Source organism: Abramis brama (assembly GCF_963993115.1).
Source record: "Abramis brama genome assembly, chromosome: 6".
NCBI classification, from domain to species: domain Eukaryota; kingdom Metazoa; phylum Chordata; class Actinopteri; order Cypriniformes; family Leuciscidae; genus Abramis; species Abramis brama.
In genome coordinates this window covers 19,827,085-19,850,089 of record NC_139968.1, presented here as the reverse complement: position 1 = coordinate 19,850,089, position 23,005 = coordinate 19,827,085, and the positions used below count along the sequence as shown (strand labels likewise).

General features: G+C 37.9%; 2 protein-coding genes across 2 annotated transcripts; both read left to right on the top strand.

The window, feature by feature from the left end:
• Nucleotides 1-5,245: 5,245 nt before the first annotated feature.
• Nucleotides 5,246-7,557, top strand: LOC311084324 (uncharacterized protein). Its single transcript, XM_084116279.1, has 2 exons — nt 5,246-5,398; nt 6,117-7,557. Exon 2 carries the CDS (start codon nt 6,121-6,123, stop codon nt 7,114-7,116), a length of 996 nt encoding a protein of 331 aa, XP_083972405.1. The 5' UTR covers nt 5,246-5,398; nt 6,117-6,120; the 3' UTR covers nt 7,117-7,557.
• A 2,709-nt stretch (nt 7,558-10,266) lies between these two features.
• Nucleotides 10,267-22,406, top strand: nfil3-4 (nuclear factor, interleukin 3 regulated, member 4). The gene is made up of 2 exons (XM_084117996.1): nt 10,267-10,404; nt 20,007-22,406. Exon 2 carries the CDS (start codon nt 20,134-20,136, stop codon nt 20,917-20,919), a length of 786 nt encoding a protein of 261 aa, XP_083974122.1. The 5' UTR covers nt 10,267-10,404; nt 20,007-20,133; the 3' UTR covers nt 20,920-22,406.
• The last annotated feature ends 599 nt before the right edge of the window (nt 22,407-23,005 follow it).

Genomic DNA, 23,005 nt, shown 5'->3' with positions numbered 1-23,005 from the left:
AATGTGCTAAGAAATTAATATTATTCGATAAATATTATTCAGTGCTTCTATGACTACTTTCCCAAGTCATGTGATTGATATATATATATAAACGGTTACTAACCGCAGAAATAACGGCTCCGGTGGAAACATGGGAAAGATTTGCAGCAACGACTCATGAAAACGGCTGTTGACCTTCACCTCCCAACTGACATCAAAAAGGTTTAAAGAGATGGTTTAACGACATGCAAGTTTCATTTTCCAGATATATGATTCATGTTTTGGACCGGTAGTTGATAATGAAGAATCTCATTGTTTTTTGCTTATAGCAGACCATTAAAAATCCCCCAAATCCCACAAAAACCATATTAAAGAGCTGGGAATCCACAGCCAAGCCCTGCACCAGACCATCAAAGAGACAGCAACTACTGCAGAATGTTGCAGTCAGTGGCTTTGGTAAATACCCAAGATGATGGGGACACACACTCGGGCCTGATCAGCCTGGGCCTGCCTTTGCAAAGGGTCTATTGCGTTTAAAAGGCCGAAACACCTGATGACGCGAAGGTACACAACTGATGACCCCTGGCATCTACTAGTGGTTGGCGCATTTCAGCATACAAAACAAAATTAAGACTACGTTTAAAAGGGACAATAATCATCTAGTCCTATGTGTTTAACGTGTTCAATCTATAAATATAATCACCAAGGAGTCCATTGAGTGATGTACATAATTTATGTAATAATGTAGCAATATCTCTGGTGCATAATACATCTCAGTAGGGGGCAGAAATGCACTATTAAGTTTGCACATATACAGAAAGCAATTGTTGTTAGATTGGTCTTTTGTGTTGTAGATATTACTTCTCAAGTCAGATTAAATTAAATTTTGTATATTTACAAAAGAGTAAATATATCCATTATATGCTTTTTTTTTTTAACGGTATATGCTGTATGCAGGGGCATAGTTTGTGGGGGGGTTGGGGGGGAGATAACCCCCCCAATATTTAAATCTATGCATTACAACCCCCCCAATATTTATACCATGATCACATGAAAAATATGCAGACCCAAACTTCAACCCCCCCAATGTTCAAACCAAATCTACGCCCTTGGCTGTATGTATATTCAAAATATTGTCCTCAGGTATTTCCTACAGTCTGATAGTTTGTATTTTCATAAAGAAGACTGAAAAGTTAAGCAGATAGCAGATCAGTGTTTTATTATGCCTTAATCTTGTTGTCATTGTTGTCATCTAACATTTTCACTTCTCCTTTTTGTTTCATGGAAACAGATAACTTTACACATTAGTGATATGCCACAACAATCTAACCTAAGCCAGGAAGTTTACAAGCACTAAAAGTGTCTGAGAACAGCATTGGGTGTGAAGAAGACTGGTGCGGTTAGCATTTATATGGTGCAAAGGAATACATATTTCTCAGATAACTGCAGTGAGGACATTTGTGCTATCTAATGTTTAATTATTTACTGATAAATACTCGAAACTTGCATGGTTAACGGCAATAATAGCGCTCTGTTTCAGGCCGACTCATACTGTTCACCTAGCGCTCCATCTAGTGGCCGCCAGAGACACTGCAGCTAAATTAGCATCCATTCACCTGCTGTAAGACCATATAAAGGGCCCAAATTAAGATGATCATGTTCCACATTTCTTATCATGACCCATCTCATCTCAAATCAAAGGATTTCCATCACAGTGGCCCCTGTATGCGTGCTGTCAAAGCTCGGTGGGCAGTGCTGCAGACGTGTAGGAGGTTTGACAGCATGTACGTGTGTGTGCGTGAGATAACATGTCTCAAGTCCTATCAAGCTAATCTATTTTTACATGTGGCCCCTCTCAGATGCAGAGTGGTTTGCGAAGATGAGAGGAGAGCCAGACCTGCAGAGCCGTTGTGACCAGTTGACCAGGTTGCTATTGGCAATGCTCCATTACAGTTAAACTGTTGGCCCATGCCTGTCAAACCGCAGCAAGCGCTCATATCTTGCTCAAAGCCTCACCGCTTGCGGTTCCACAGGTGCTGATGGAGGCCTACTAAAGGGTCTGTCAATGCCCATTATCAAGCGGTGAATATGATCTCAATATCAATCAGAACAAAGTGAATTTATTTATATTTGAAATACATGACATATATGGCCTTGTGGGAAATCAATGAAGAAAATGGTATTGTAGGCCTACTAGTTGTGTGTTATATTTATATGTGGGTACAGTAGTTTAAAGCTCAGGTATGTATTAATTCTCAACATTAATGGTTAGAAACTGAAAAATCTTCAAAATATCTTATTAGTTTTTTGTGATGTTCTTGAAACTAGTTTTGTAGACACATGTAGGCTATATCTATTTCTTTATAGAACTGCAATGCAATGTGCAGAGGTGAAATCTACAGAAAGGCTGGCGACTTCAAAAAAAGTTCAAATATAAGACATTTTGACTGATATATATCTTATTTTATATAAAATATGCATGCACACATTTGTTTGTTACTATAATTTCCAGACTTTCATTTGTGTGATGTTATATTTTTGATCAATTTACTAGCATCCAGACATTATGTATCACATTCATGTGGCCTATATGCAACTTTTAAGCATTTTGTTTGATAGATGCTTAGAGAAGAGTTTTAGGGGTCTCAATCACTCCTAGAGGTCAAAGGTCAAAAGGAATCTTTCAAAAAAAATTGGGGTTGGTACAAAAGTGTTTTTATAATCAATCTTGCCATGGCTGCATTTATTTGGTACAAATACGGTAAAAACAGTAATACTGTAAAATATTATTGCAATTTAAAATAACTGTTTAAATATTTTTATTTATTCCTGTGATGGCAAAACTGAATTACTCCAGTCTTCAGCGTCACTTGATTTGACACTCAAGAAACATTTCTTATCATTATCAATGTTAAAAACAGCTGGGCTACATATTTTGGAGAAACCGCGATACATTTCTTTAAGGATTCTTTGATGAATAAAAGTTCAAAAGAACTGCATTTTTTGAAAACAAAATCTTTTGTAACATTATAAATGTCTTTAATGTGACTTGAAAAATGTTACTGACCCCAAACTTTTGAACGTAGGGTATATAGGCCTATGCCAGGCTTTATACAAGTCTGTATCAGCTCTTTTCCAAATTTCAGACATCATTACTTTGCATAGAATCCATGACTTAAAACACTTAAGAAAAGAGTTTTATCATAATGGATGCCTTTCTTGCGAAATGCCTCAGATTTTACTTACAGAAGTTAAAGTCTCAGCATAACCATTTCCTGGGCCTTTCTAGCCACCCTAAACAATGATTTGCCTATTGAAGTTTGGACTATTTACGCTAAAGAACAAAAAGCGCACAGAAAACGTCAAGACATCAACACTCCAAAAGGGCCAAAAATCTAATGCAAAATATCAGCAAGATGATTTGTTTTCTGGGAAGTGAGTAGGTGGCTATGAAAGAGGTTTGTGGGGTATACCCCAGTCTCAGCTCTGCAGTCGCTGCTTTGGTTTCTGTTCCGACGAACGAGTCGAAACGGGAGAGGGGCTTGTTAAAATGAGGTCGTTGTGAGGAGAAAACACTGACGACTCAGAGACAGGAAGTGGTTTGAATTCATTTGAGAAAGAAACACGGGGTGACTGAAGTTAGGCCTACTGTACAGACAAGCAATGCAGCTGAACTGTATATGCAAAAGGTGAGTGAGGCCTGATAGAACAAAGTTCATCTCGTGTCGGCTGCAGCAAGCGTTCATCCTCATTGCAGCAAACATGAGAATGTGCTACTTTATGTTGCCAACATTTTCCATAAAGCTATCGATTACCTGGTTAAGCTGGAACGTGTGCGCGCATGTGAATATGCGTACCGCATGAGGGGGCTGCGTGCGGTTAACAAAACAGTACATCTGAACTAAGGGTTATGTCCCACGTTAAAGCATTTGAGTTCTGTGGAGCTTTGAGGTGGCGTTATGAGTCACCAGGTATAACAAGAAGAAGAAAAAAATCACAGACAGAGATCCAATAGCTGTTCAATGAGTCACCGGTAAACAACACAGGTATGTCACTCCACCAACGCCATTCGCGACCACTGCGACCCCAAGCACTAGATATGATCCAACACCTGTTGAACATCTTGTGCTGTATTGAATTGTGTATGCCCCGTTTTTATCTTGAAGACTGAAATGGCGAGTGTGGCTAATTCTTCAAACCAGAGTCTTGTAACCACAAGTGATGCATAACTCTCATAAGTTAAGTAAAGGCAAAATATCCATCAATATTGCATTCAACAGATGATTGCATTTTTCTCCCCTTGCATTATGCATTTAATATTTAAGAATTTTTTGCAGCTGTAACAGTGGTTTGCAGTGGAGCTGCGGCAAGTCGATCTTAAGTAAGTTGCTGTAACCCTGCGGCAAAAGCTTCAAACCTGCATTATGTTTCACACCGACACAGATTTAGTCATAATCTAGAGCACATAAACATTTTCTGCGGAAATTTGGAAGGACAGTCCCAGACGACAACCGTAAACTCAGCAAAAACCTCTATTTTTTTTCATGCAAGTCATTCTCAGTAATTTTTTCTTTTTAACCACAAGAAACATTTGTACATGATCTTACTATCAGGAGTTTCAGTCTTTACTGAGCTTCAGCTTCTTATAATCGGTCGCCTGACATTATAACCCTTTCTGAAGAATTTGGTTTGCTATGATGAACACTTGCATATCGAGCTGATAAATAACACGTAACAATGCACATATGCCTATATGCTATTTGAATTGTGAAGTTAGGCCTCAAAATGAATATTGGTCTTCATCCAGACTGACAGGATACAGCAATATAGTCTAATTAATGTGCCATCTTTGGTTGAAGTGTAGGACTCTTATAGAGCATCTATGACATTAAAAATACATTTAAATAAAATGTAAACGAAATGAATAAATAATATTAAAAAAAAAAAAATTAAATCTGTTATGATTAGATAATGGTGCATGAGATATATAATTCAATAAACTTTTTTTTTTTTTTTAAGATCTAAACAGAGAGAACTAAACTTAATGAATAATAACTGGGAGAAATGCAAAACGTAAACAGAGAAATGTAAATTGTAAACAAAATATCAAGATGATGAGTGCGCCTGCATTCATTTCTTTAATTCATTCTTTAAAAAGTAGAACAAACAAAAGAGTGAGTCATAACTCAAACCACTGGTTTGAGATACTTGTTTGCAAGTCTCCGCCTCCTGAGGAAGGAAGATGTGGTCCTCACCTACTACTTTCATACAATAGGCATGTATGTGCATATTACTTGTGCCACCTTGTCTGTTGGTTGCTGAGTCTTCGTATGTTTCCAGCCAAAGAGTTTTACTTTTAAGCTGATGTCCTTTAATTCATTTACACTTGCTAGCATCATTCCTGTGGCAGCAGCGTAAGGTAAGGTAAAGTGATTTTCTTTCGCCATGGATCTTTTTTTTTTAGTTAAGATTTTGGAGACTCGTGTTTACACTTAGTATTTCTGTATGCAGACTTAAAAATACTGAATTCTTTAAATAAATGAAATGTCAATCATGCAGTAATTTAATTCTAGATTGTTGCAAGAAGCGAGGCAGTTTTCATATTCACCAAGTATAAAATGAACAACCGCCATTTGATGTTGTCAATTCTGCAGATATGCAGTGGTTTCAAATAACCTACAAAGAATCTTGTTTTTAGCAAAGAGAAAAATTAAGATCTTTATCTATGGCCAACCTCACCAAAATTGATCTTATCAAGGTTGCATGCATCAGATCCAATAAATCATCGTCATTAATTCAGTATGACGCATTTCTCACAAACTACATACATATAATTATTTTGCACATTTAAAATCATCAATTGCCCAGTATGTTTCCTTGGTAGGCTAACGCACTTCTCATGTCTATATTTACCCTTTTTCTGACAGGAAACTGCAGTGTGTAGACTAATAAGTGATAATGAATTTAAGTTGCTTTGTATAATGAAGGCGTATTCTTACACGGAAGTGGAAAAAGTGTGAGCTTTTGCATCGTTCTTATTCAAAAACCAATCTAAACAAACAAAAAACTGATAAGTTTTACCAAAGTATTGGTTTGAAACTGGGTCCTATTGATCATCAAACTTTTTGTCTTTCCAGAACAATGAGTAGCATAAGAAGTCCCGAGCATCCGGCAGACGCTTGTCTTCCCTCCTCCACGGGCGAGAGCTCGACAAGCGAAGATGAACCTGGAAGTTTAAGCAGGCTTCTGCCACTCACCGGCTCATCCGTACTGGCACGACGACTGTTCCACCTCCCGTCATATCGCAACCCACTTGTACCGAGTAGACGACGTAAACGCGAGATGACCCCTGCTGAGAAAAAAGATGCATCATATTGGGTCAAGAGGCAGAAGAATAACGAGGCTGCCAAACGTTCCCGTGAAAAGAGACGACTCAACGACTTCATGCTGGAGGGACAGCTTCTGGCGCTGAGCGAGGAGAACGCCCAACTCAGGGCCGAGGTGCTGAGTCTGCAGTATCACATGGGAATTGGGCGAGGTCTAGACGTCAATCATCCCATGATCCCATTCCACTATCCTGTTGCGTCCCATCTCAAGCCGTCCCTGTGGGGTTTGGCTAGCAGCACTGCTGCACTTTCAGCAGACGGTCCAGAACTCTACCACTCTTGGCCAGAGAATAGCTCATCTCAATTCATCTCGCCTTTGAGGGTGCCTCCTAAAAGTGCCCACCTACCATCACAGGTTAGCTACTTAGACAACAATGCTGACCCAGTTGAGTCGGACCCAGCATCTCACCCACAGGTCTCTTCAAGCAACGACCCACCAAGCCACCCACAACTGTTTCCAGCTAAGAGAGCACCTGCACCCTCACCCTCACCGCCCCCTCCTCAGTTGCTGCCTGGGTTGAGCCACTCCATCACCCAGCACAACAACCAGATGTTACCTTGGGGCTCATCCTCTTTGCGCCCATCTCCCCTTCATCCCAACTGGCCGTTGTCCTTCCCTCTGTCGCTACGAGACCCAGACGGAACTCGTAATGGAGGAAGGTCCCTCTGGAACTTCAACAGCAGGTACAGCATGCTGTCCGCTGAGATCTCAGGACAGCTCAGAAGAATATTTTGCCCGGAGAACTCTTAATCAGCAATAACGCTTCCTGAACAGTATTTTTATTGTGATAATAAACTGCTTAACGGGATCGTTCACCCAAAAATTAACATTCTGTCAATATTTACTCACCCTCGTGTCATTCCAAACCTGTATGGCTCTCTTTCATCTGTAGGACAGAAATATTTAGAAAATGGTCTCAGTGTTCTAATGAGGTTTTTTTTGGACCCCATTGACTTTCATTGTATAGAAAAAGTCCTTCAAAATATTTTATTTTGTGTCCCGCAGAAGAAAGAAAGGCATACAGGTTGAGAACGACATGGGTGAACTATCCCTTTAAGGCATTAGCTGTGCTTAATGTAGTGATGCGCAAGCCAACTCCTCCATACGGCCTGGCAAACAATAGATAAAACATAACTTGAAATGTTTATTCTGCAAATATGTGGATTGCAATTAAAAGTAATTAATCCTCTTACCCTCATCTCGCTTATTTGCTTATTGCATATAAATCTGATTCATGTTTGGGAATCTACACACAGCCACATCATTGATTGTTTGATAGAAATTATTATTAGAATTCACCTTCACTCTGGTGTGAAGTTTGGTGGACCACTTTTGGTTCCCCAAAGTACCACTCAGTTATCAGTTCTTAAAATAACCATGTTTTTCTTAGTGTTCAGAACATTTTAATAATCTAAAGTACCTTTGTTCAATATAAAGAAACATTTGTGGGATGGAATGTTCTTCCTCGATGACCACAAAGAACCTTTATTTTTAAGAGTGTTGCTTGCGTGAAATACGGCTTCCAGCTAATTACGACATCGAAAACAACCTTTCACTGAAGCTGTTATGCATTAGTGATGTTTCACGTAAGGGAAAAACAAAAGAATGAGAAATAAATGACATGGTTGCCACAACATACAGACAGTAACAGCAAAACTAAAAATGGTTTCATTTTTGCTGCTTCATATTAATTTGTACATGGAATGTGTAATGAGAACAGTTATGCTAGTCATCTTGTAGTTAGGTTTCTTAAATTTATTCTCTAATTATAAATATGGGGTATAAATTAAATTATTAAAGTGATCATGATTAAAAATTAAACATGGTCATTGGTCACAATAAAGATGGTTTCAAGCTGGGGTAAATTTGTCTGATATCTGATTGAACTTAGCCTTGTCAAACCGCATGTTCACACTTCTGGTGTGTGGATGTACATGTACTCAAGTGTGTGAAGTAGAATAAAGACAAATTTAAAGGTGTAAATAGACCAGTTCAGCTCAACAGTACAATAGACTATTTTATTTAAAGTACTTTTGGTGTATCTCATCTTATTTTCTTTGCCTGTGGTGTGAAAGTATTTTTTTTTATAATGGAACTGACTTCAACATTTTTAATATATTGAACACTTTGAAACTTAATTATTGAGGTACCATTTGGGGTTACTCAGATCAACACATTGGCTGAAAGCTTTGTACGCATCTAAGCATAATTTTTAATGTGCTTCTATCCTACAGTGTAATCAAGGAACTTCAATAGGATATAACTGCCTAAAACACATAAATTCTTAAAGGGATAGTTTACCCAAAAATGAAAATTTTGTCATTATTTGGCGCCCTTTGACCATAGTATTTTTTTTTCCTACTATGGAAGTCAATGGCTACTGTCAACTGTTTGGTAACTGACATTCTTCAAAATTTCTTCTTATGTGTTCAGCATAAGACAGAAACTCATACATGTTTGGAAGAACTTGTGGGTGAGTAAGTAATGACAAAATTTTATTTTTTGGGTGAACTGTCCCTTTAAAGGAACTAATGGGTTTCAACTTGTTATTTCTTGATAACAGGCCTTTTTGAAACGATGCCTAGATGTTCGCTAACATTATCTACTACTGTGTCTGTGACGATATGAGGAAATGGTGCTTTAAGTACTTAAAAATTAGAACTAATAACCGAGGAATCGTGTAAGTTGACAGAGAACAGTAAAAAATGTTAGCATTAAAATAACTAGCATTAAAAAGCATCGCAGCTGTCTTATTAACACTGAGGTGCAATTAATATAAACAACACAGACAACTTGCGTAATTGCAATATACCATTATCAGGATCACGTTCAATAAACTCAGAGCAGTTAACAAAATAAAACAACAACAACAAAAATCCTACTTAGCGTTATTTACAACTGCACGTTATTGGTAGCCAAAATTTTTATTAGATTTTTTTTTTTTTTTTTTTTTTACGAGTGTAAAAGGATAAAGAAACTTAAATTAGATAACGTACCTTCTATAACAAGTCAAATTAATGATATGTGAACAGCCATGAAGATAACCAGTAGGGGGCGCGCTGTCCTTGACAATACACATGAATTGCACACTAGCCACCAGTCACCAGACACCAGTCTTCTGTGGTCATCTGACAACAGCTATTGTGTATGTGTTATGTTCTTCTAATTATTAGACAAATAAGTTGTTGTTGGTGTTGTTATAGGTGTGACATCACAAAAATAGAGCAAAACAGAGTTATCAAAACAACATGTAGTTTTTTATCTAAAAGGAGGAACTAGCAATAATGCGACAAAGTAATCCTCCAGTATTCTCATTCAACATTAAAAATAATAGTAAATTAATGTGCATTTTTCAATGATTCTTAAATTCCTTGAAAAAATAATGCATATTACTTTACTATTATTGTTAATGTTGGAGGAGAACATTAGGTTACAGCCTTGGGAATGAGAATAGGTGCCTTATTTTGAAGGTGGCCGAGTATTTTAAGTCTTTCCAAAACAGTACAGACTTCTGCAATTCCTTAATCTTCAATTTAGAGCCTTCATATCTTTAGTTAATGGCTGAAGAGGAAGTTGAACGGTAAGGACCCGGTCAAGAGTGAGAGAAGACAAGTATCTGGCCATCGGAAAAGCTAAATGGAAGAATAATTAAGAGTGGTTTTCCATATCTGACCCTTTTTTTCATAAATGCAGACACCCACCCACTGGTGCACGTATGTGAGGGACATGTGGGCCATGGTGTAAACCCATCAGCTTTGTGTTAAAAGAAGTAGACACAGACAGGGGCTTGTGGGCTGATCTCATAAAGCAGCAAACAGGCAGCCTCTAACTTTTAATCACACTTCACACCAAAGAGAGGCCACGAGTCAGAGAGGAGAGCGTTTAATCAACAGTGCACAGCAGGTGAGACACTCAGGTCACACACAGACAAGACAACGGTTTGATGTGTGAAGAGTCGACTGGTTCCAGTAATGAGGAGCATCCTCAGTGATGTCAACGCTGGGTGAGCCTTCAGGGACTGTCAGAAGCTGTGTGAAGGTAAGAAACGGGGGCTTTATGTGTGTCCATCAGTGGTCAACTTTGAACATACTTATGACAGTGTAATGTAAAAAAAAAAAAAACAGAATCTGAGGTGTCACGCCATCAAGCAAAACAAAAAAACATGGCGCTGGCCTTGCTTCAGCAAACATCTCGCTATTTTAAAAGCTTTTTTGCATTAAAATAATGCAATTAAAAAGAGAACTACAAGATAAGATGCATTAGATACGCAGACTTCCGTAGTTTGAGGTGAAAATACTTCACGTCGCTTGAAAGCCGTAGATGATGTGCAAAACTAAACGTAAGAAACTCATTTCAGATGTAACCTTTGGTTTACTTTCACAGCAAGCATCAGATTTCCCAATCTCAGAATGAAAAGAGTATATCATATAAATCAGTACACAAATTAATTCATATTAATTAATTAATATGTCCAATATTTGGTTAATGTGGTGAATTTAACCTTTTGCATTTATTAGTATTGTAGAATTTGTAACCCTTTAAATAGTGTTGAATCACTATCAAAAAGTTGCTGCCTTACATTTTTAAGTACAATCAACTTTGATGTTTAAGTAATTTCAACTTAAATCTGACTTTAAAAATGAGTTGAATCTTGTGTAACTTATAAAAAAAAGTTGAAAATTGCTGAACTTATTTTGATGAGTTAAAGCAATGTAAAAAAAAACATACGTTGTCATAACTTATGGATCATTTCATTTTTTACAGTGTAATATCTCGTTACATGAAATAATTAATGCAACCATATTTGGCCGCAATGTCATACAAAAGTGTATATAAGATTAGACTGGATTTGACTTTTTTCAAATTTGTAAATGTAAATTTCCTTGTAGACCTTCCAAATATTGAGTTTCAGTCTTTAAAAGCTTCAAAAGTGAGTGATGGATCTTGTGAGGCTGTATGGTAAATGTGGGTAATTTTGAAAGAGTGTGTGGTGTGGCATCTTGACCATTGCATCTAAATGATTTGAAGGGTAGATTAGAAAAGACGATTGCTGCAAAACACATTCAGAGTCATAAATGGCATCTCTGATGTAACTGCAGCTTGAATGGCGTACATTTCTCTATCGGTGTAAACAATGCTAAAGATATTTTATTGCTATTCCAATTAAAATTATAATGAGGTACAAAAGTCCCCAGTGGACTTTTTATGACAAAATTTGAATATAAAATGTTTCCTTGCAAATTATATTACCAGCGTAACGATGCATGAGCTCCAGTAGTTTGTGTAAAACGTGATGATCATGTTCTCCAGCTTGATTTGAGATCATCTTGAGCTTCAATGGAAACTTTCGACCATCCGTACAAAGGAGTTTCTCGTGATCAATGCCACAAATATACTTATATGAATAGAAATAAGATTTTGAAAATTTTGAAATCCTAAAACTTTACAGGTTTCAACACAGTCTCAGATTTAGGACCTCACAGAATTGACTGATACGAAATTAAAATTGATAACACTTGAATAAATTAGCAGCACTGAACATCTGCAATGCAACAATACACTTTCAAGGGGGAAAAAATATGTAAAATCTTTATACAGGCAGACTTTTACAGTTATTGTTTATGAAGACATCCGAGCCGCTCATTTAAAAACAACTGAGGGGGGGAAAAACATAAAGCATAAGAAACCATAGTCCAGGAAACAAAGATGTACAGAGAAGCAGGTGGTGAGGACAAAAAGCAACAGATAGGTTGCCAAAAAGGAGAAGTTTAAGAGTTTGTTACTGAAAAGCACCATCTAAACTTAGCGGCAGGTGCAGAAATGTGGCCTGAGGCCCCTGGGGGCCTCAAGGCCACTAACTACAGTCATCGAAAGCTGTATTTGATGCCCATTAAACAAATACTACTGACTACAAAAAAGACATTGAACAGTTTGACCATTATTTCACAGAAAAAATTAAACAATTCACCAAATTCAATTAGGGGATGGAAAAACAGGAATCACGATATGGCTTAATATAAAACTTCAGAAGGTGATGATTTAATTGTGAATGCTGCACGTTTCAAAGTAAAAACTTGACGCTTTTGCTCGTTGCAGTTCATAATCAAGGAATACCGATTCATTACGCCAAGCAATTGCTTACGATCTACTGTTAATGAATTATGACCATGTTTACATCATACCAGCAAACTCGCATTAAAGGCGCAGCTGTTCCATAAACGCCACCTACTGTCAGAGAATGACATTGCGTTTTCATTTAGTCGGTGAATCGAAAAATAAGCAAATGTGCATTCTATAAATCTACATATATCATATTATATTCTCTTGAATTTTGATATGGCCGACACACGACCAAAGAGACGACGTTCCGATGAACAAATAGCAAAGAAGACGGAAAAGGAGAAGGAACGCGCAAAGTCACGAATTCATGACTGTTTCAGGAAGCACGGAAGGGAGGTGGAGGGGACGGGATGAGGAGGAGGGAGGGTCGAGCTAGCAAGAAGTCAACAAGAAGTGACGTCACCCAACATCGCATAGAGCACCTTTAATATAAATATAACAGCCTAATTTATGATTTGACTCATCCCTTTTCTTAGTTTAAAGGCTGAAATGTGAGGTTTATCATTTTATAAAACCTTTTGTTTTTGTCAAACCTTGCATTATATAAACTTGACTTGTACAGCTTGTACTTAAGTTGTATTGCTTTACCCGTCCATATGGTATTAATTTTATTGTTACACTTTATTTTAAGATAACGTGGTTAAATTGTACTTATGCAAATAAGTACTGAGTATTATTAATTAACTACATGTACTTACGAGAGTTACGGTTACTTGTAATAATGCATAATTTACTGTTATTACTATAGAATCACTATGTCATTAAAATTACCAATTTTATTTGTGCAGGTCTTAAAAGGTTCTTTAATTTGTGTGTGATGTAATGGCAAAAAAGCAAACTTCCTTTGACTTACTACAGAATCTGAGGTGTCACACCATCAAACAAAACAAAAAACATGGCGTTGGCCAACAAACATCTCGCACAAGCTTTTTCACATTAAAATAATGATAATAAAATGAGAACTACAAGATAAAACACATCAGATATGCAGACTTTCGTAGTTTGAGGTGTAAATGCTTCACGCCGTTTGAAAGCCGTAGCTGATGTGCAAAAATATACATAACTAAAACTCATTTTTAGATGTAACTTTTGGTTTACTCTGTAGATAACCTGGATAACATAGCCATAAATTCTTACTATTTGGGGTAAGTCAATGTCACCATTGAATGGTCTGTGATAGGCGAGAGAGAGAGAGAGAGAGAGAGAGAGAGAGAGAGAGAGAGAGAGAGAGAGAGTGAGAGAGAGAGAGAGAGAGAGAGAGTGAGAGAGAGAGAGAGAGAGTGAGAGAGAGAGTGAGAGAGAGAGAGTGAGAGAGAGAGAGAGAGAGAGAGAGAGAGAGAGAGAGTGAGAGAGAGAGAGAGCGAGAGAGAGAGCGAGAGAGAGAGAGAGAGAGAGAGAAGATTTTTATGTTTATGCATGCTACACTGCAAGGCATATTTCAAGAGCTTTTCTAGTTTTTCTGACTAACTTCTATTCATTGTATACTCAACACAGGAAGAGGAAAAGTATGTGAACAATCTCTTTTGACTTTCTCTTTGTGTATGCATGTGTGTGTATGTCTGTGGCACAGCGACAAAGCAGGCAGAGTGTATATTTAGCTCCACAGCATTTGTCACAATCACCGCACCTAAACTGTTAGCATATCCTATGAGCGCATGTCCGCATTAGCAGGCTGGCAGACAACAAAAAACATCTCATAATCAGCAAGCAAAGCCCATCACAAATTAACATATCCCCAGAGGATGGTTTTCAGAATCTGTTCGACATTTTGCAAGAGAGATTTTGTCGAAACTGTTTGCGAGAAGCCAAGTTAGCAACTTATGTAAAATGCACAAGAGTTTCACGTTCCAGTAACTGGCTGAAAATAAACAGGGTGTTATTACTGGCTATAAACAGATGTCTTGGATGTCATCAGCACAGCTATAGTGATGAAACCAAAAATGAAATATCGGAAACTCAAGGTGAGGTTTTTAACTGCAACTTGATGCAAGGGAGCAGCAAAGCTGGCAATGTGGAAAGGCTCATGTGAGCGACATTCAAATTGCACCGCTAAAAACCCACCAGCCCTTCAACACATTGTCACCTAAACATCCTTTATTCTGACACATCACTAAGAAACGTTGACTGATAAAGAGAATTAGGTTAGTCTTGGAGTAGAACCACATGTCACTGTGGTTAGCATACCTCTGTTGCCCACACAATTATTTAAAAAAAAAAGGCCTGTTTGCAAACTAACACTGGTTATATGGGTGTTAGGTGCATGAATTCCATTGGCCAGTGGGAAAAAGTAATATGACTGTGCGCTAAAATTGAGTTTACAAATCAAGGGTCTAAATCTACAAGATTATGTATTCTATGTATAAACAATGTTTAGCATTCAAAATCTAACTGACAATGATGACAATCATTAAAAATAATATTTGCAAACTGAAAAGTAATGGGCAATCTTTCTGTCTATAGAGCGCTGATGTATTTTCGTAGGCTAACCTAAGAAGTTAGGTTCCCTAAAAAAAATATTTAAAAAAATAGGATTTTTCCATTGGCTTTTGGATTACTGCAGAGAATAACAGGGTTCCCGCGGAGTCTTAAAAAGTCTTAAATTCTTAACTTTAAATTTAAGGCCTTAAAACGTCTTAAAAACAGGCAGATTTTCATCCGCGGTCTTAAATTTCATTTAGTCAGGTCTTAAAAAAGATTTTACCCTTGTTCATTTCCAGAAACGCTGGCCGCAGAAAGCTATAGAGCTCGGGCGTAGACGTTATGGAATGATGCATTGTGGGTAACGGCGGCCATTTTAGAGGCAACGCAGAAGTGTTCGGAATAAAGTAATAGCGTAGCCGACCGGTCTCCACCGGTGTGGTATAGTATCCTGTAACCCTATAGTGATGGGTCCGGGCTGAGGACCCAATTAGTATCCCAGTATATGCCTGATCTAAATCTGTTCTCGCGATACGGTAAGGCAGTATCAGTGCAGTAATATCAGGTAAAGCTCATAGCACGAAAATCGGATAACGTTAGCTGTATGCTATGCTACTATCTAAGCTAACTAAAAAACACACTAACAACGAGAAATGCTTAATTTCACAATCTATAGCTTCGGTTAAATACTAGTATATGAAACGTATAATTTAAAATACATTAATGACTCGTTATAACGTAGTACAAACGTCTTCTATAATAAAGTGATTTTGTATGATTTGTAACCAGGCACTAAAGCGATTACCCATAAAACGTGCTTTGAACCAATCGGATTGCTTGGGTCCTTAGCCCGGACCCATCACTATAGGGTTACAGGATACTATACCACACCGGCACCGAGAAAGAAAGAGAAAAAGTTATGGGCCATGACAAAAAAAGTTGGCTATACCGTATACTTACAAACTTAATAATGAAGCCAAACAACGCTACTTAAAAAACAAATTAGATTATAGGCGAATCGATCCCTATGAATAAAGTCTGGAGTAGGCTAATACCAAGCCTCAGTTTCCCTGATATTTTCATACCTGGTCTGTGGAGTGAGCGCTTAGGCTACACCTCCGATCCAGAGCCGGATTTACAATTTCCTGTGCCCTCGGCAACAACATTCACACACACATTTTAATTGTTTAATAAACAAATGTTTTTTTTTTGTCACAGTCGGCTGCAAAGATGAGGTTGACGATGCTGATTGGCGATCTTCGCTGTAAGTTAAGTGAACGCGCCAGAGAGAAATGCAAATTGCATACGGATTAACTTACATAAGCAGAGAGCTGTCTGTTTTCTTTCGTTTTGAATTGTTTGTTTAAAAGTAGACACTTTTAGAAAAGTAGAACCTGTCACTGGAGGCTTACTTGCAGTTCACAAATGGATGAGTGCAAGATCTGCAGATCTACAAAGTAAACGCGGAGAAAACAATCGTTCGCACCGTGAACCAAGCATCAGTGGTGACACACACACACACACACACTTGTCAGATTCTGTGAGCTACGAAGCTTGTCTATGTGGGTTTGTTACACTTCAGGAGTTATTTATTATACGTGCAATAATCCACTGTTTTCGTCCGGTTGACGACCAGCGGCGACCCAAGCCATATAGGGAAAACTAATATGATTTATGAGGCGTTTGCCCTGTCGATCATGAGAGCGATTACAGCAGTTCACAATACAGCAATACTGAACCATTTTCCAAAAAATAACCTAAATTAATGACCAAATGATCAACGTTACCTACTGCCTACTATACGCTACTATACAGTACATCTACTTCCGTACCGTGATTCCCACAATGCATTGCGGCGTGACGCAACGATCCCGAGCTCTATTACAAAGTAGCAAAAAAGTATCGAAGTCGCTCGCCAAGAGGCAGTTCACATATTGCGTCTTTTTCGCGCTCAAGTTCATTCAAATGTAGGCGCGCGGTAAGCGCGCTTATAACTGAAGCGACGTGCTCGTTTTTTTTCCAGGCGCAGCGACATGAAAAAAGACATGAAGGATGCGAGTGCACCCAAACACTACGGGTGTTTTTCTCTTCTCCGTAAATAAATCTTGTAACAGAGCTACAGCAAGCGTTTTTCGTCGGTGGAAATCCATATAGCCAATCCATTAGCCACTAACTTTTTTTTGTTATAGTGGAGAGCGCAGGGCACGGTTGCATAGCAACGACAGACGCCACGGGAAAATCGGACCGAATTTTACTATTAATAATAAAAGATAAGCTAAAGTGTATTGTAAATGTCAGTAAATCATTTTTTATAAAAATAATGAGTCAAAAAAGATAAAGTCTGAAATATGTGAGGTTTTTATAAAAACTTTTATATATCTTTTTATAAAAAACTTTTTTGTCAACTTTATTTGAACTTGTACATGTTAGTATAACATGTTGCAAGACACTTTTAAAATCTGGCTATCATTTTTAATCGTATTATTTTAATGTTTATGTTAGTGTGTATTGATGCTAATTTTATTTGTTATTTGCTGTTTTTCGACATAAAACTTGGTGAATTGATTTTATTGTGTACTAGTATTAGTACTTTTTGAACAGGATTCTGTGATAACAGTGATAATTTTTGGCACTATAATAATTAAATGAAATGTTCATGCCATTTCATCTCTAGTTATGATCAACTATGATCAACTAAAATCAACTAATTATGTGTTTTTTACAGTAGGCCTATAATATGCAAAGTACAATTTTCTATAATTTTTTTTTATCTGATTCTGTTCTTTTCTCTGACACGCGTTGTTGGGTGTGGAAGGTTACTAATGTGATTGCTTTATCTGTAAATTAAGTTAATTCTTTTTCAATTACAGAATTCATTGAAATAAAATGAATTCTTTGATTTGAATATTTTTTTGGCAAATATGTACGATTTAGCAAAAATCATACTAATTCGTACGAGTGAGGTCGTATGAATTCGTACGAATTAGCCACCTCGTAGAATTTGTACGTTTTGCCGTGAGATCAGGTTGGAAGAACAGCGATCCAACGACTTTGGAAATCGTGCAATGTGTTTCTGGCATTAATTGTTGTACACTGCCAAAAAAAACACCAAAAACACAACATGCATGAATGTGATGACAATGACAAAGTGGTTCTGGTTCTCCATCAAATCTTAAAACCAAACTTATAAAAGCACTATTTTTTTTTTTTCTTGAAGGACTGGCATTTCCTTCTGGAAATGCAAATCTAGCCAATCATTTTCAAATCTGATGAGCTGATTAAAGTGAAGTTGAATTACTATGCACAAGCACACACGCTAATACTGGTCAGCGTAGCACCACATTGCAGGCTCAGTCTCATAGCTGTGGTTTGAGCGAGCATCCACAATTCATCCCCTCCACTGCGTTCAACAAACACACAATGTTTCATTGGCTCGTGGCTTGGCCTAACAGTCTGTTTTACCCTGTGGTAAGCGTACACGCACCTCGCTGGCACGCTCTGAACCCAGATTCCAAGCTCATAAAAAGGCAGAGCAGATGAAAGAAAGGGATGAACAGGATGTGGTTAGCCTACATGAAAACACACACTCTGTTAACTTGGAGAAAGGTTCTGAGGAGAGAAAAAAGAAACCACAGTGAGCGTGGGGTTAGCTGTACAAAACACAAGGTGCGCAAGACTGCGCATACTCTCATGCTACTGTTGAGATTTTAATGATATGCATTCTGTGGACCCCAAATTATTTAAACAGTTAAGCTACTTTTAAAAAGGTGTGAATTTTGCATTTCATATAGCAGGGTTAATATAGTTAACTCAATACATAAAACTGTAAAAAGCTGAAATAAAATGTAAAAAAATAAATTAAAATAAAAATACTTGCAAAGGCAACATTTCTCATTTCATGTAGTTTAACTTTAAATAAAAATTAATAAAAGCTATATATAAATCTAATAAAAATGAAAATAAATTAATGGAAAACAAATCTCAATTATACTTAAATGTTTTAATTTAAACTACTCAAAAAATGTGTTAGGTCTTAAGTTATTAAATAATTAATTCACTAATTAAAGTTCACATTTTGGGGTTTCTGTTTTGAAAAATAATAATAAACAAAAATAAATTATAGAAAAACTAATAATACAATCATCCAAGATTGAGATTTGTGACTTAATACATCCACAAAGCATGAAAAAGGTATTTTGTTTGCACATGACACTTGCTTTGATATTGAGTTATCGATTGCAATGAGATTTAGACATTTGTAAATGTGACTACAAGTGGGATTTAGAAAACTAATAGGAGACCCATATGATTAAGTGGAGGGAAATTATGTTTTATCTGACCTTTTGTCTGGAAAGGAAGCTACATTTGCCACATATAAGTGTCTGCATAGAGACAATACAATGTGTCAATGACATCAGAGGGGAAGTAGGTCTGTACAGTTGTGAGCATAGCGTTTAGTCTCTCTAGATCTCTCTGTTTCTCACAATAATTCATTCTTCCACTGGTTACCCACAAAATGATGGCCCATCAGACTGTGCGGGGGTTCTTTGAACCCAGTGTGAAGTCTCAGGTTCCCACCATGTCTGAATCACCCCAGTGGTCGCACTCATGTCCTGGATGCTGCACACACCCCCAACACTTCGTAGTCACTTCATTATCAGGCTGTTGCTTTTAGCATTGCTCAAGCATTTTTGAACTGTCAATGGTATTGGAAATTGCTAATAGGTAGAGAGCTGAAACAAAGTCCTTGACAAAGATTTTGCTAACCGTATCAGTAATAATCTGCAACAATTGTTAATACTTGAATTTTAAGTTAGCAAGATGACTAGCGCAACTACAACAACAACAACAGTTGCCACAAGGGGATTTTTTTGTCTCATTACCTCATCTACAGCTCAAGTGACAGGAACATTACAGAGTTGTAGTTGCAGCTGTGTGGCACCTGTAACCAAACTGTTCTCTAGCAGGTAAAGGTCAAGAATTTCAACAGAAATTGCTTTGCGATGACACTCATAACCTCTTGCAGATCTGACTGTAATCTGACACACAAATGAACCAACAAGACCACCTGCAAAGTAAATAACTCTGCTCTTTCATCATAGGTAAAGCTCCTGTTGACAGCATGACTGAGAAGTGGGGCTGACATCTAACTAACTCCAGACACCACACACCGAGAGAGAGCAGGTGCATCTTGCGTGAAACCAATCAGAAGAGTCTTACCCTGTGAAAATGGAGTCCGCATTCTCACGGATGAGATGGGAAACTGATGGAGAGGCCGAAGAGATCTCCTTGAGAGGTCTGGGATTGCGTCGCAAACGGGAGTTCATACCCGAGGACAGGAAAGATGCGACTTACTGGGAGAAACGCCGCAAGAACAACGAAGCAGCGAAGCGCTCGCGAGAGAAACGAAGGGTCAATGACTACGTATTGGAGACTCGTTTGGTTTCATTGAGCGAGGAAAATGCTCGTCTACGATCTGAGCTGCTGGCTCTAAAGCTTCGGTACGGTTTGCTCAACTCTGGAGCCACCTATTCCTCGTCTCAAAGAGCTCTATCTCATCTTCACTCTTTGGCCCCGCAACCTCTGGTTTCTTGCCCAGACAAAGATCTCTACTGGGGTAGAAGGCAAGACAGAGAGGCTTCCAATCTATCGGGGAACCAACAAGCGCCCGTCTGTCTGGGTACCCACCCCGGGTCGGCATTCCTTCCCACGCAGCCTATGGCCATACGAAGAAATCACCCATACCTCCTAGACTTCCCCACCCTCCATTCCCCTAGAGCCGCACCTTTACTCTTTCCACCACACCTCGCCCCAGCAACAGCACCTTGGGCAGGTCGGCCCCTGTTCCAACCAGGGAGTCAGAGGATCTTGTCGGACGACGAGGGTGAGCAGCAAGTGCCGGCGGATTCCAGCACTGCCCTTCCCCATAAACTAAGACTGAAGTCTCGAAACTCACAGCGCAAAGACAATAGAGCTAAATCCGCATCTCCTATTCCAGCATACATGTCAGATTGAAATCAAACTCTAGGCTGAAATGGCTCAGCAGTTATGAATCATCCTACACATTTGTGATAAACAAACTTGCCTGTGTTCCAGTAAGTTTGTTGTAAACCATTTGATAAAAAAATACTTCTTTGATCAAAAGGTCACACATACAGATTTAGTTTCCGAAATGTATTTTGAAGAGTCAATATTTCCATCATTGAGGTGGAAAGAGGCAAACTTGAATTGGGATAATGACACAATTTTTTTTTTTTTTTTTTGGTCCTTGAAATGTTCAACATCTTTTTTACCTTTAGTAAGACAGAAAAGTAGAGAAGAGAAGGAGAATGGGATCAGGATTTGACCTAGGTCAGACTCAAACAGGAGTCCTTTTGAGCCTACAGCTCTGATGTCAAAGTGACGTTTTCGCATTTGGTATATTTTTTAAGTGACTTACATTGCATTCAAATTATGCATTTTATCATTTCATGCATTCCCTGGGAATCGCACCCATCGACTTTGCATTGCTAGTGCATTATATTACTGTTTATTGTTGAGGCCCTTAAAGCAGCACTTAAAAAATTGGTCATCTGTGACCAAAACAATTGTTTGCTTGCTACTCAAATTTAAAGCTGTCGTCACACAATATGTAGCCTGTATTTTTGTTAAACATACATATATTTTTTTAACATGTTATGAGTTCTTTTTGATGTTTAAAGGGGACCTATTATGCCCATTTTTATTAGATGAAATATAAGTCTCAGTTGTCCCCATGCAAGATGTGTCTGTAAAGTTTCAGCTCAAAATACCCCACAGATCTTTGATGATGCTGTAACTCTTTTGTTCAATTTATAGAATATAATTTCAGACTAATGCATGATCAATGTCATCTTTAAGAGACAAATGTCTCAATTATGGACTGACTGACCAACTTCCACATCTCAGACATTTTTTTTTTCTGTGAACTTTGGGCAAAATGTCTTCTTAGTCCATACTTTTAAAATTGGTTTCTTCCTGCCTCCACATACCTCCAGTTTGTACAGTTTGACAAAAGTGTGCCTATTAACTGCATTAGCAATGTTAGCAACAACAGTGAATGACAAACCGTTAGCTGTGATGCTAATTAGCAACGAGGATATCTAAAACCTTGTGGCATTGACTGACCAATAATGATTTGCCTTTAACATCGGGTCTTTGATCTTTTTTCACAATCATAACGGATTACTACAGGCAAAATATACAAGGGATCCAAAAAAAACATTAAAAAAATTCTTGACATTTGCATTCCTGCATGTAGCATATACAGTTTATATCCACAATTTACATTCAAGGTGCACTGTTTGTCAGTATAATAATTTATCATTGAACCTGTGCTTGTGATGTGATGTGTGCTAAACTGAGGTATAGTTAAAATATTTGTAACACATTTTTACAAAGATTCATTTATATTTTATACAACATTTTGTCATGTTGCATTAAGCTGTATGATCTTCCCTTTTTTACAATAAAGTGCAAATGAAAATCTCAGCTTTTTGACCATTTATTATAAGCATCATAACACAGTTAAGTCATGCCACAGAACAGAGAATAAATTATTATAATACACAGCGAGAAGGACATTCTCATAATTTTTTTCCTCATCCTCTTACCGCTGCGCGAGTTGTGCTCCTTGCATCTGGTGACGGGCAGAAGGACTCGACATGGGGGGGCTGCTGCGGTTTATGAGTGTGAAAGGGGGTCTGCAAACTAAGTTTCAGTGGCACGTAAGGGTGGGAAATGTGGAGAGGGGGGTTTCTCAGCATTAATGAGTCAACTTTAATGATCAATAGTGATGTCTACAGAATATACACCGCAAACACAGTGCACAAGGTGAGGAGAGTGAGCAACAAGTTACCACTAAAGCAAGCTAGTGATTCAGTGACTTGCATAATAAGCCTGACACAAAGTTATCTTACATAACTATTACTTTTTTAGTTTTTAAAACTGGATTAGCATACATTTCGCTCTGTCTTCACAGTTAAAAGTTCTTAATTTGTTCTTTTTTTCTGCTGTAACCACCTGAGAGATGAAGGGTGAGAAGTATAATGAAGAAATAGGAAGTTAAAAGTATATTGTCTTT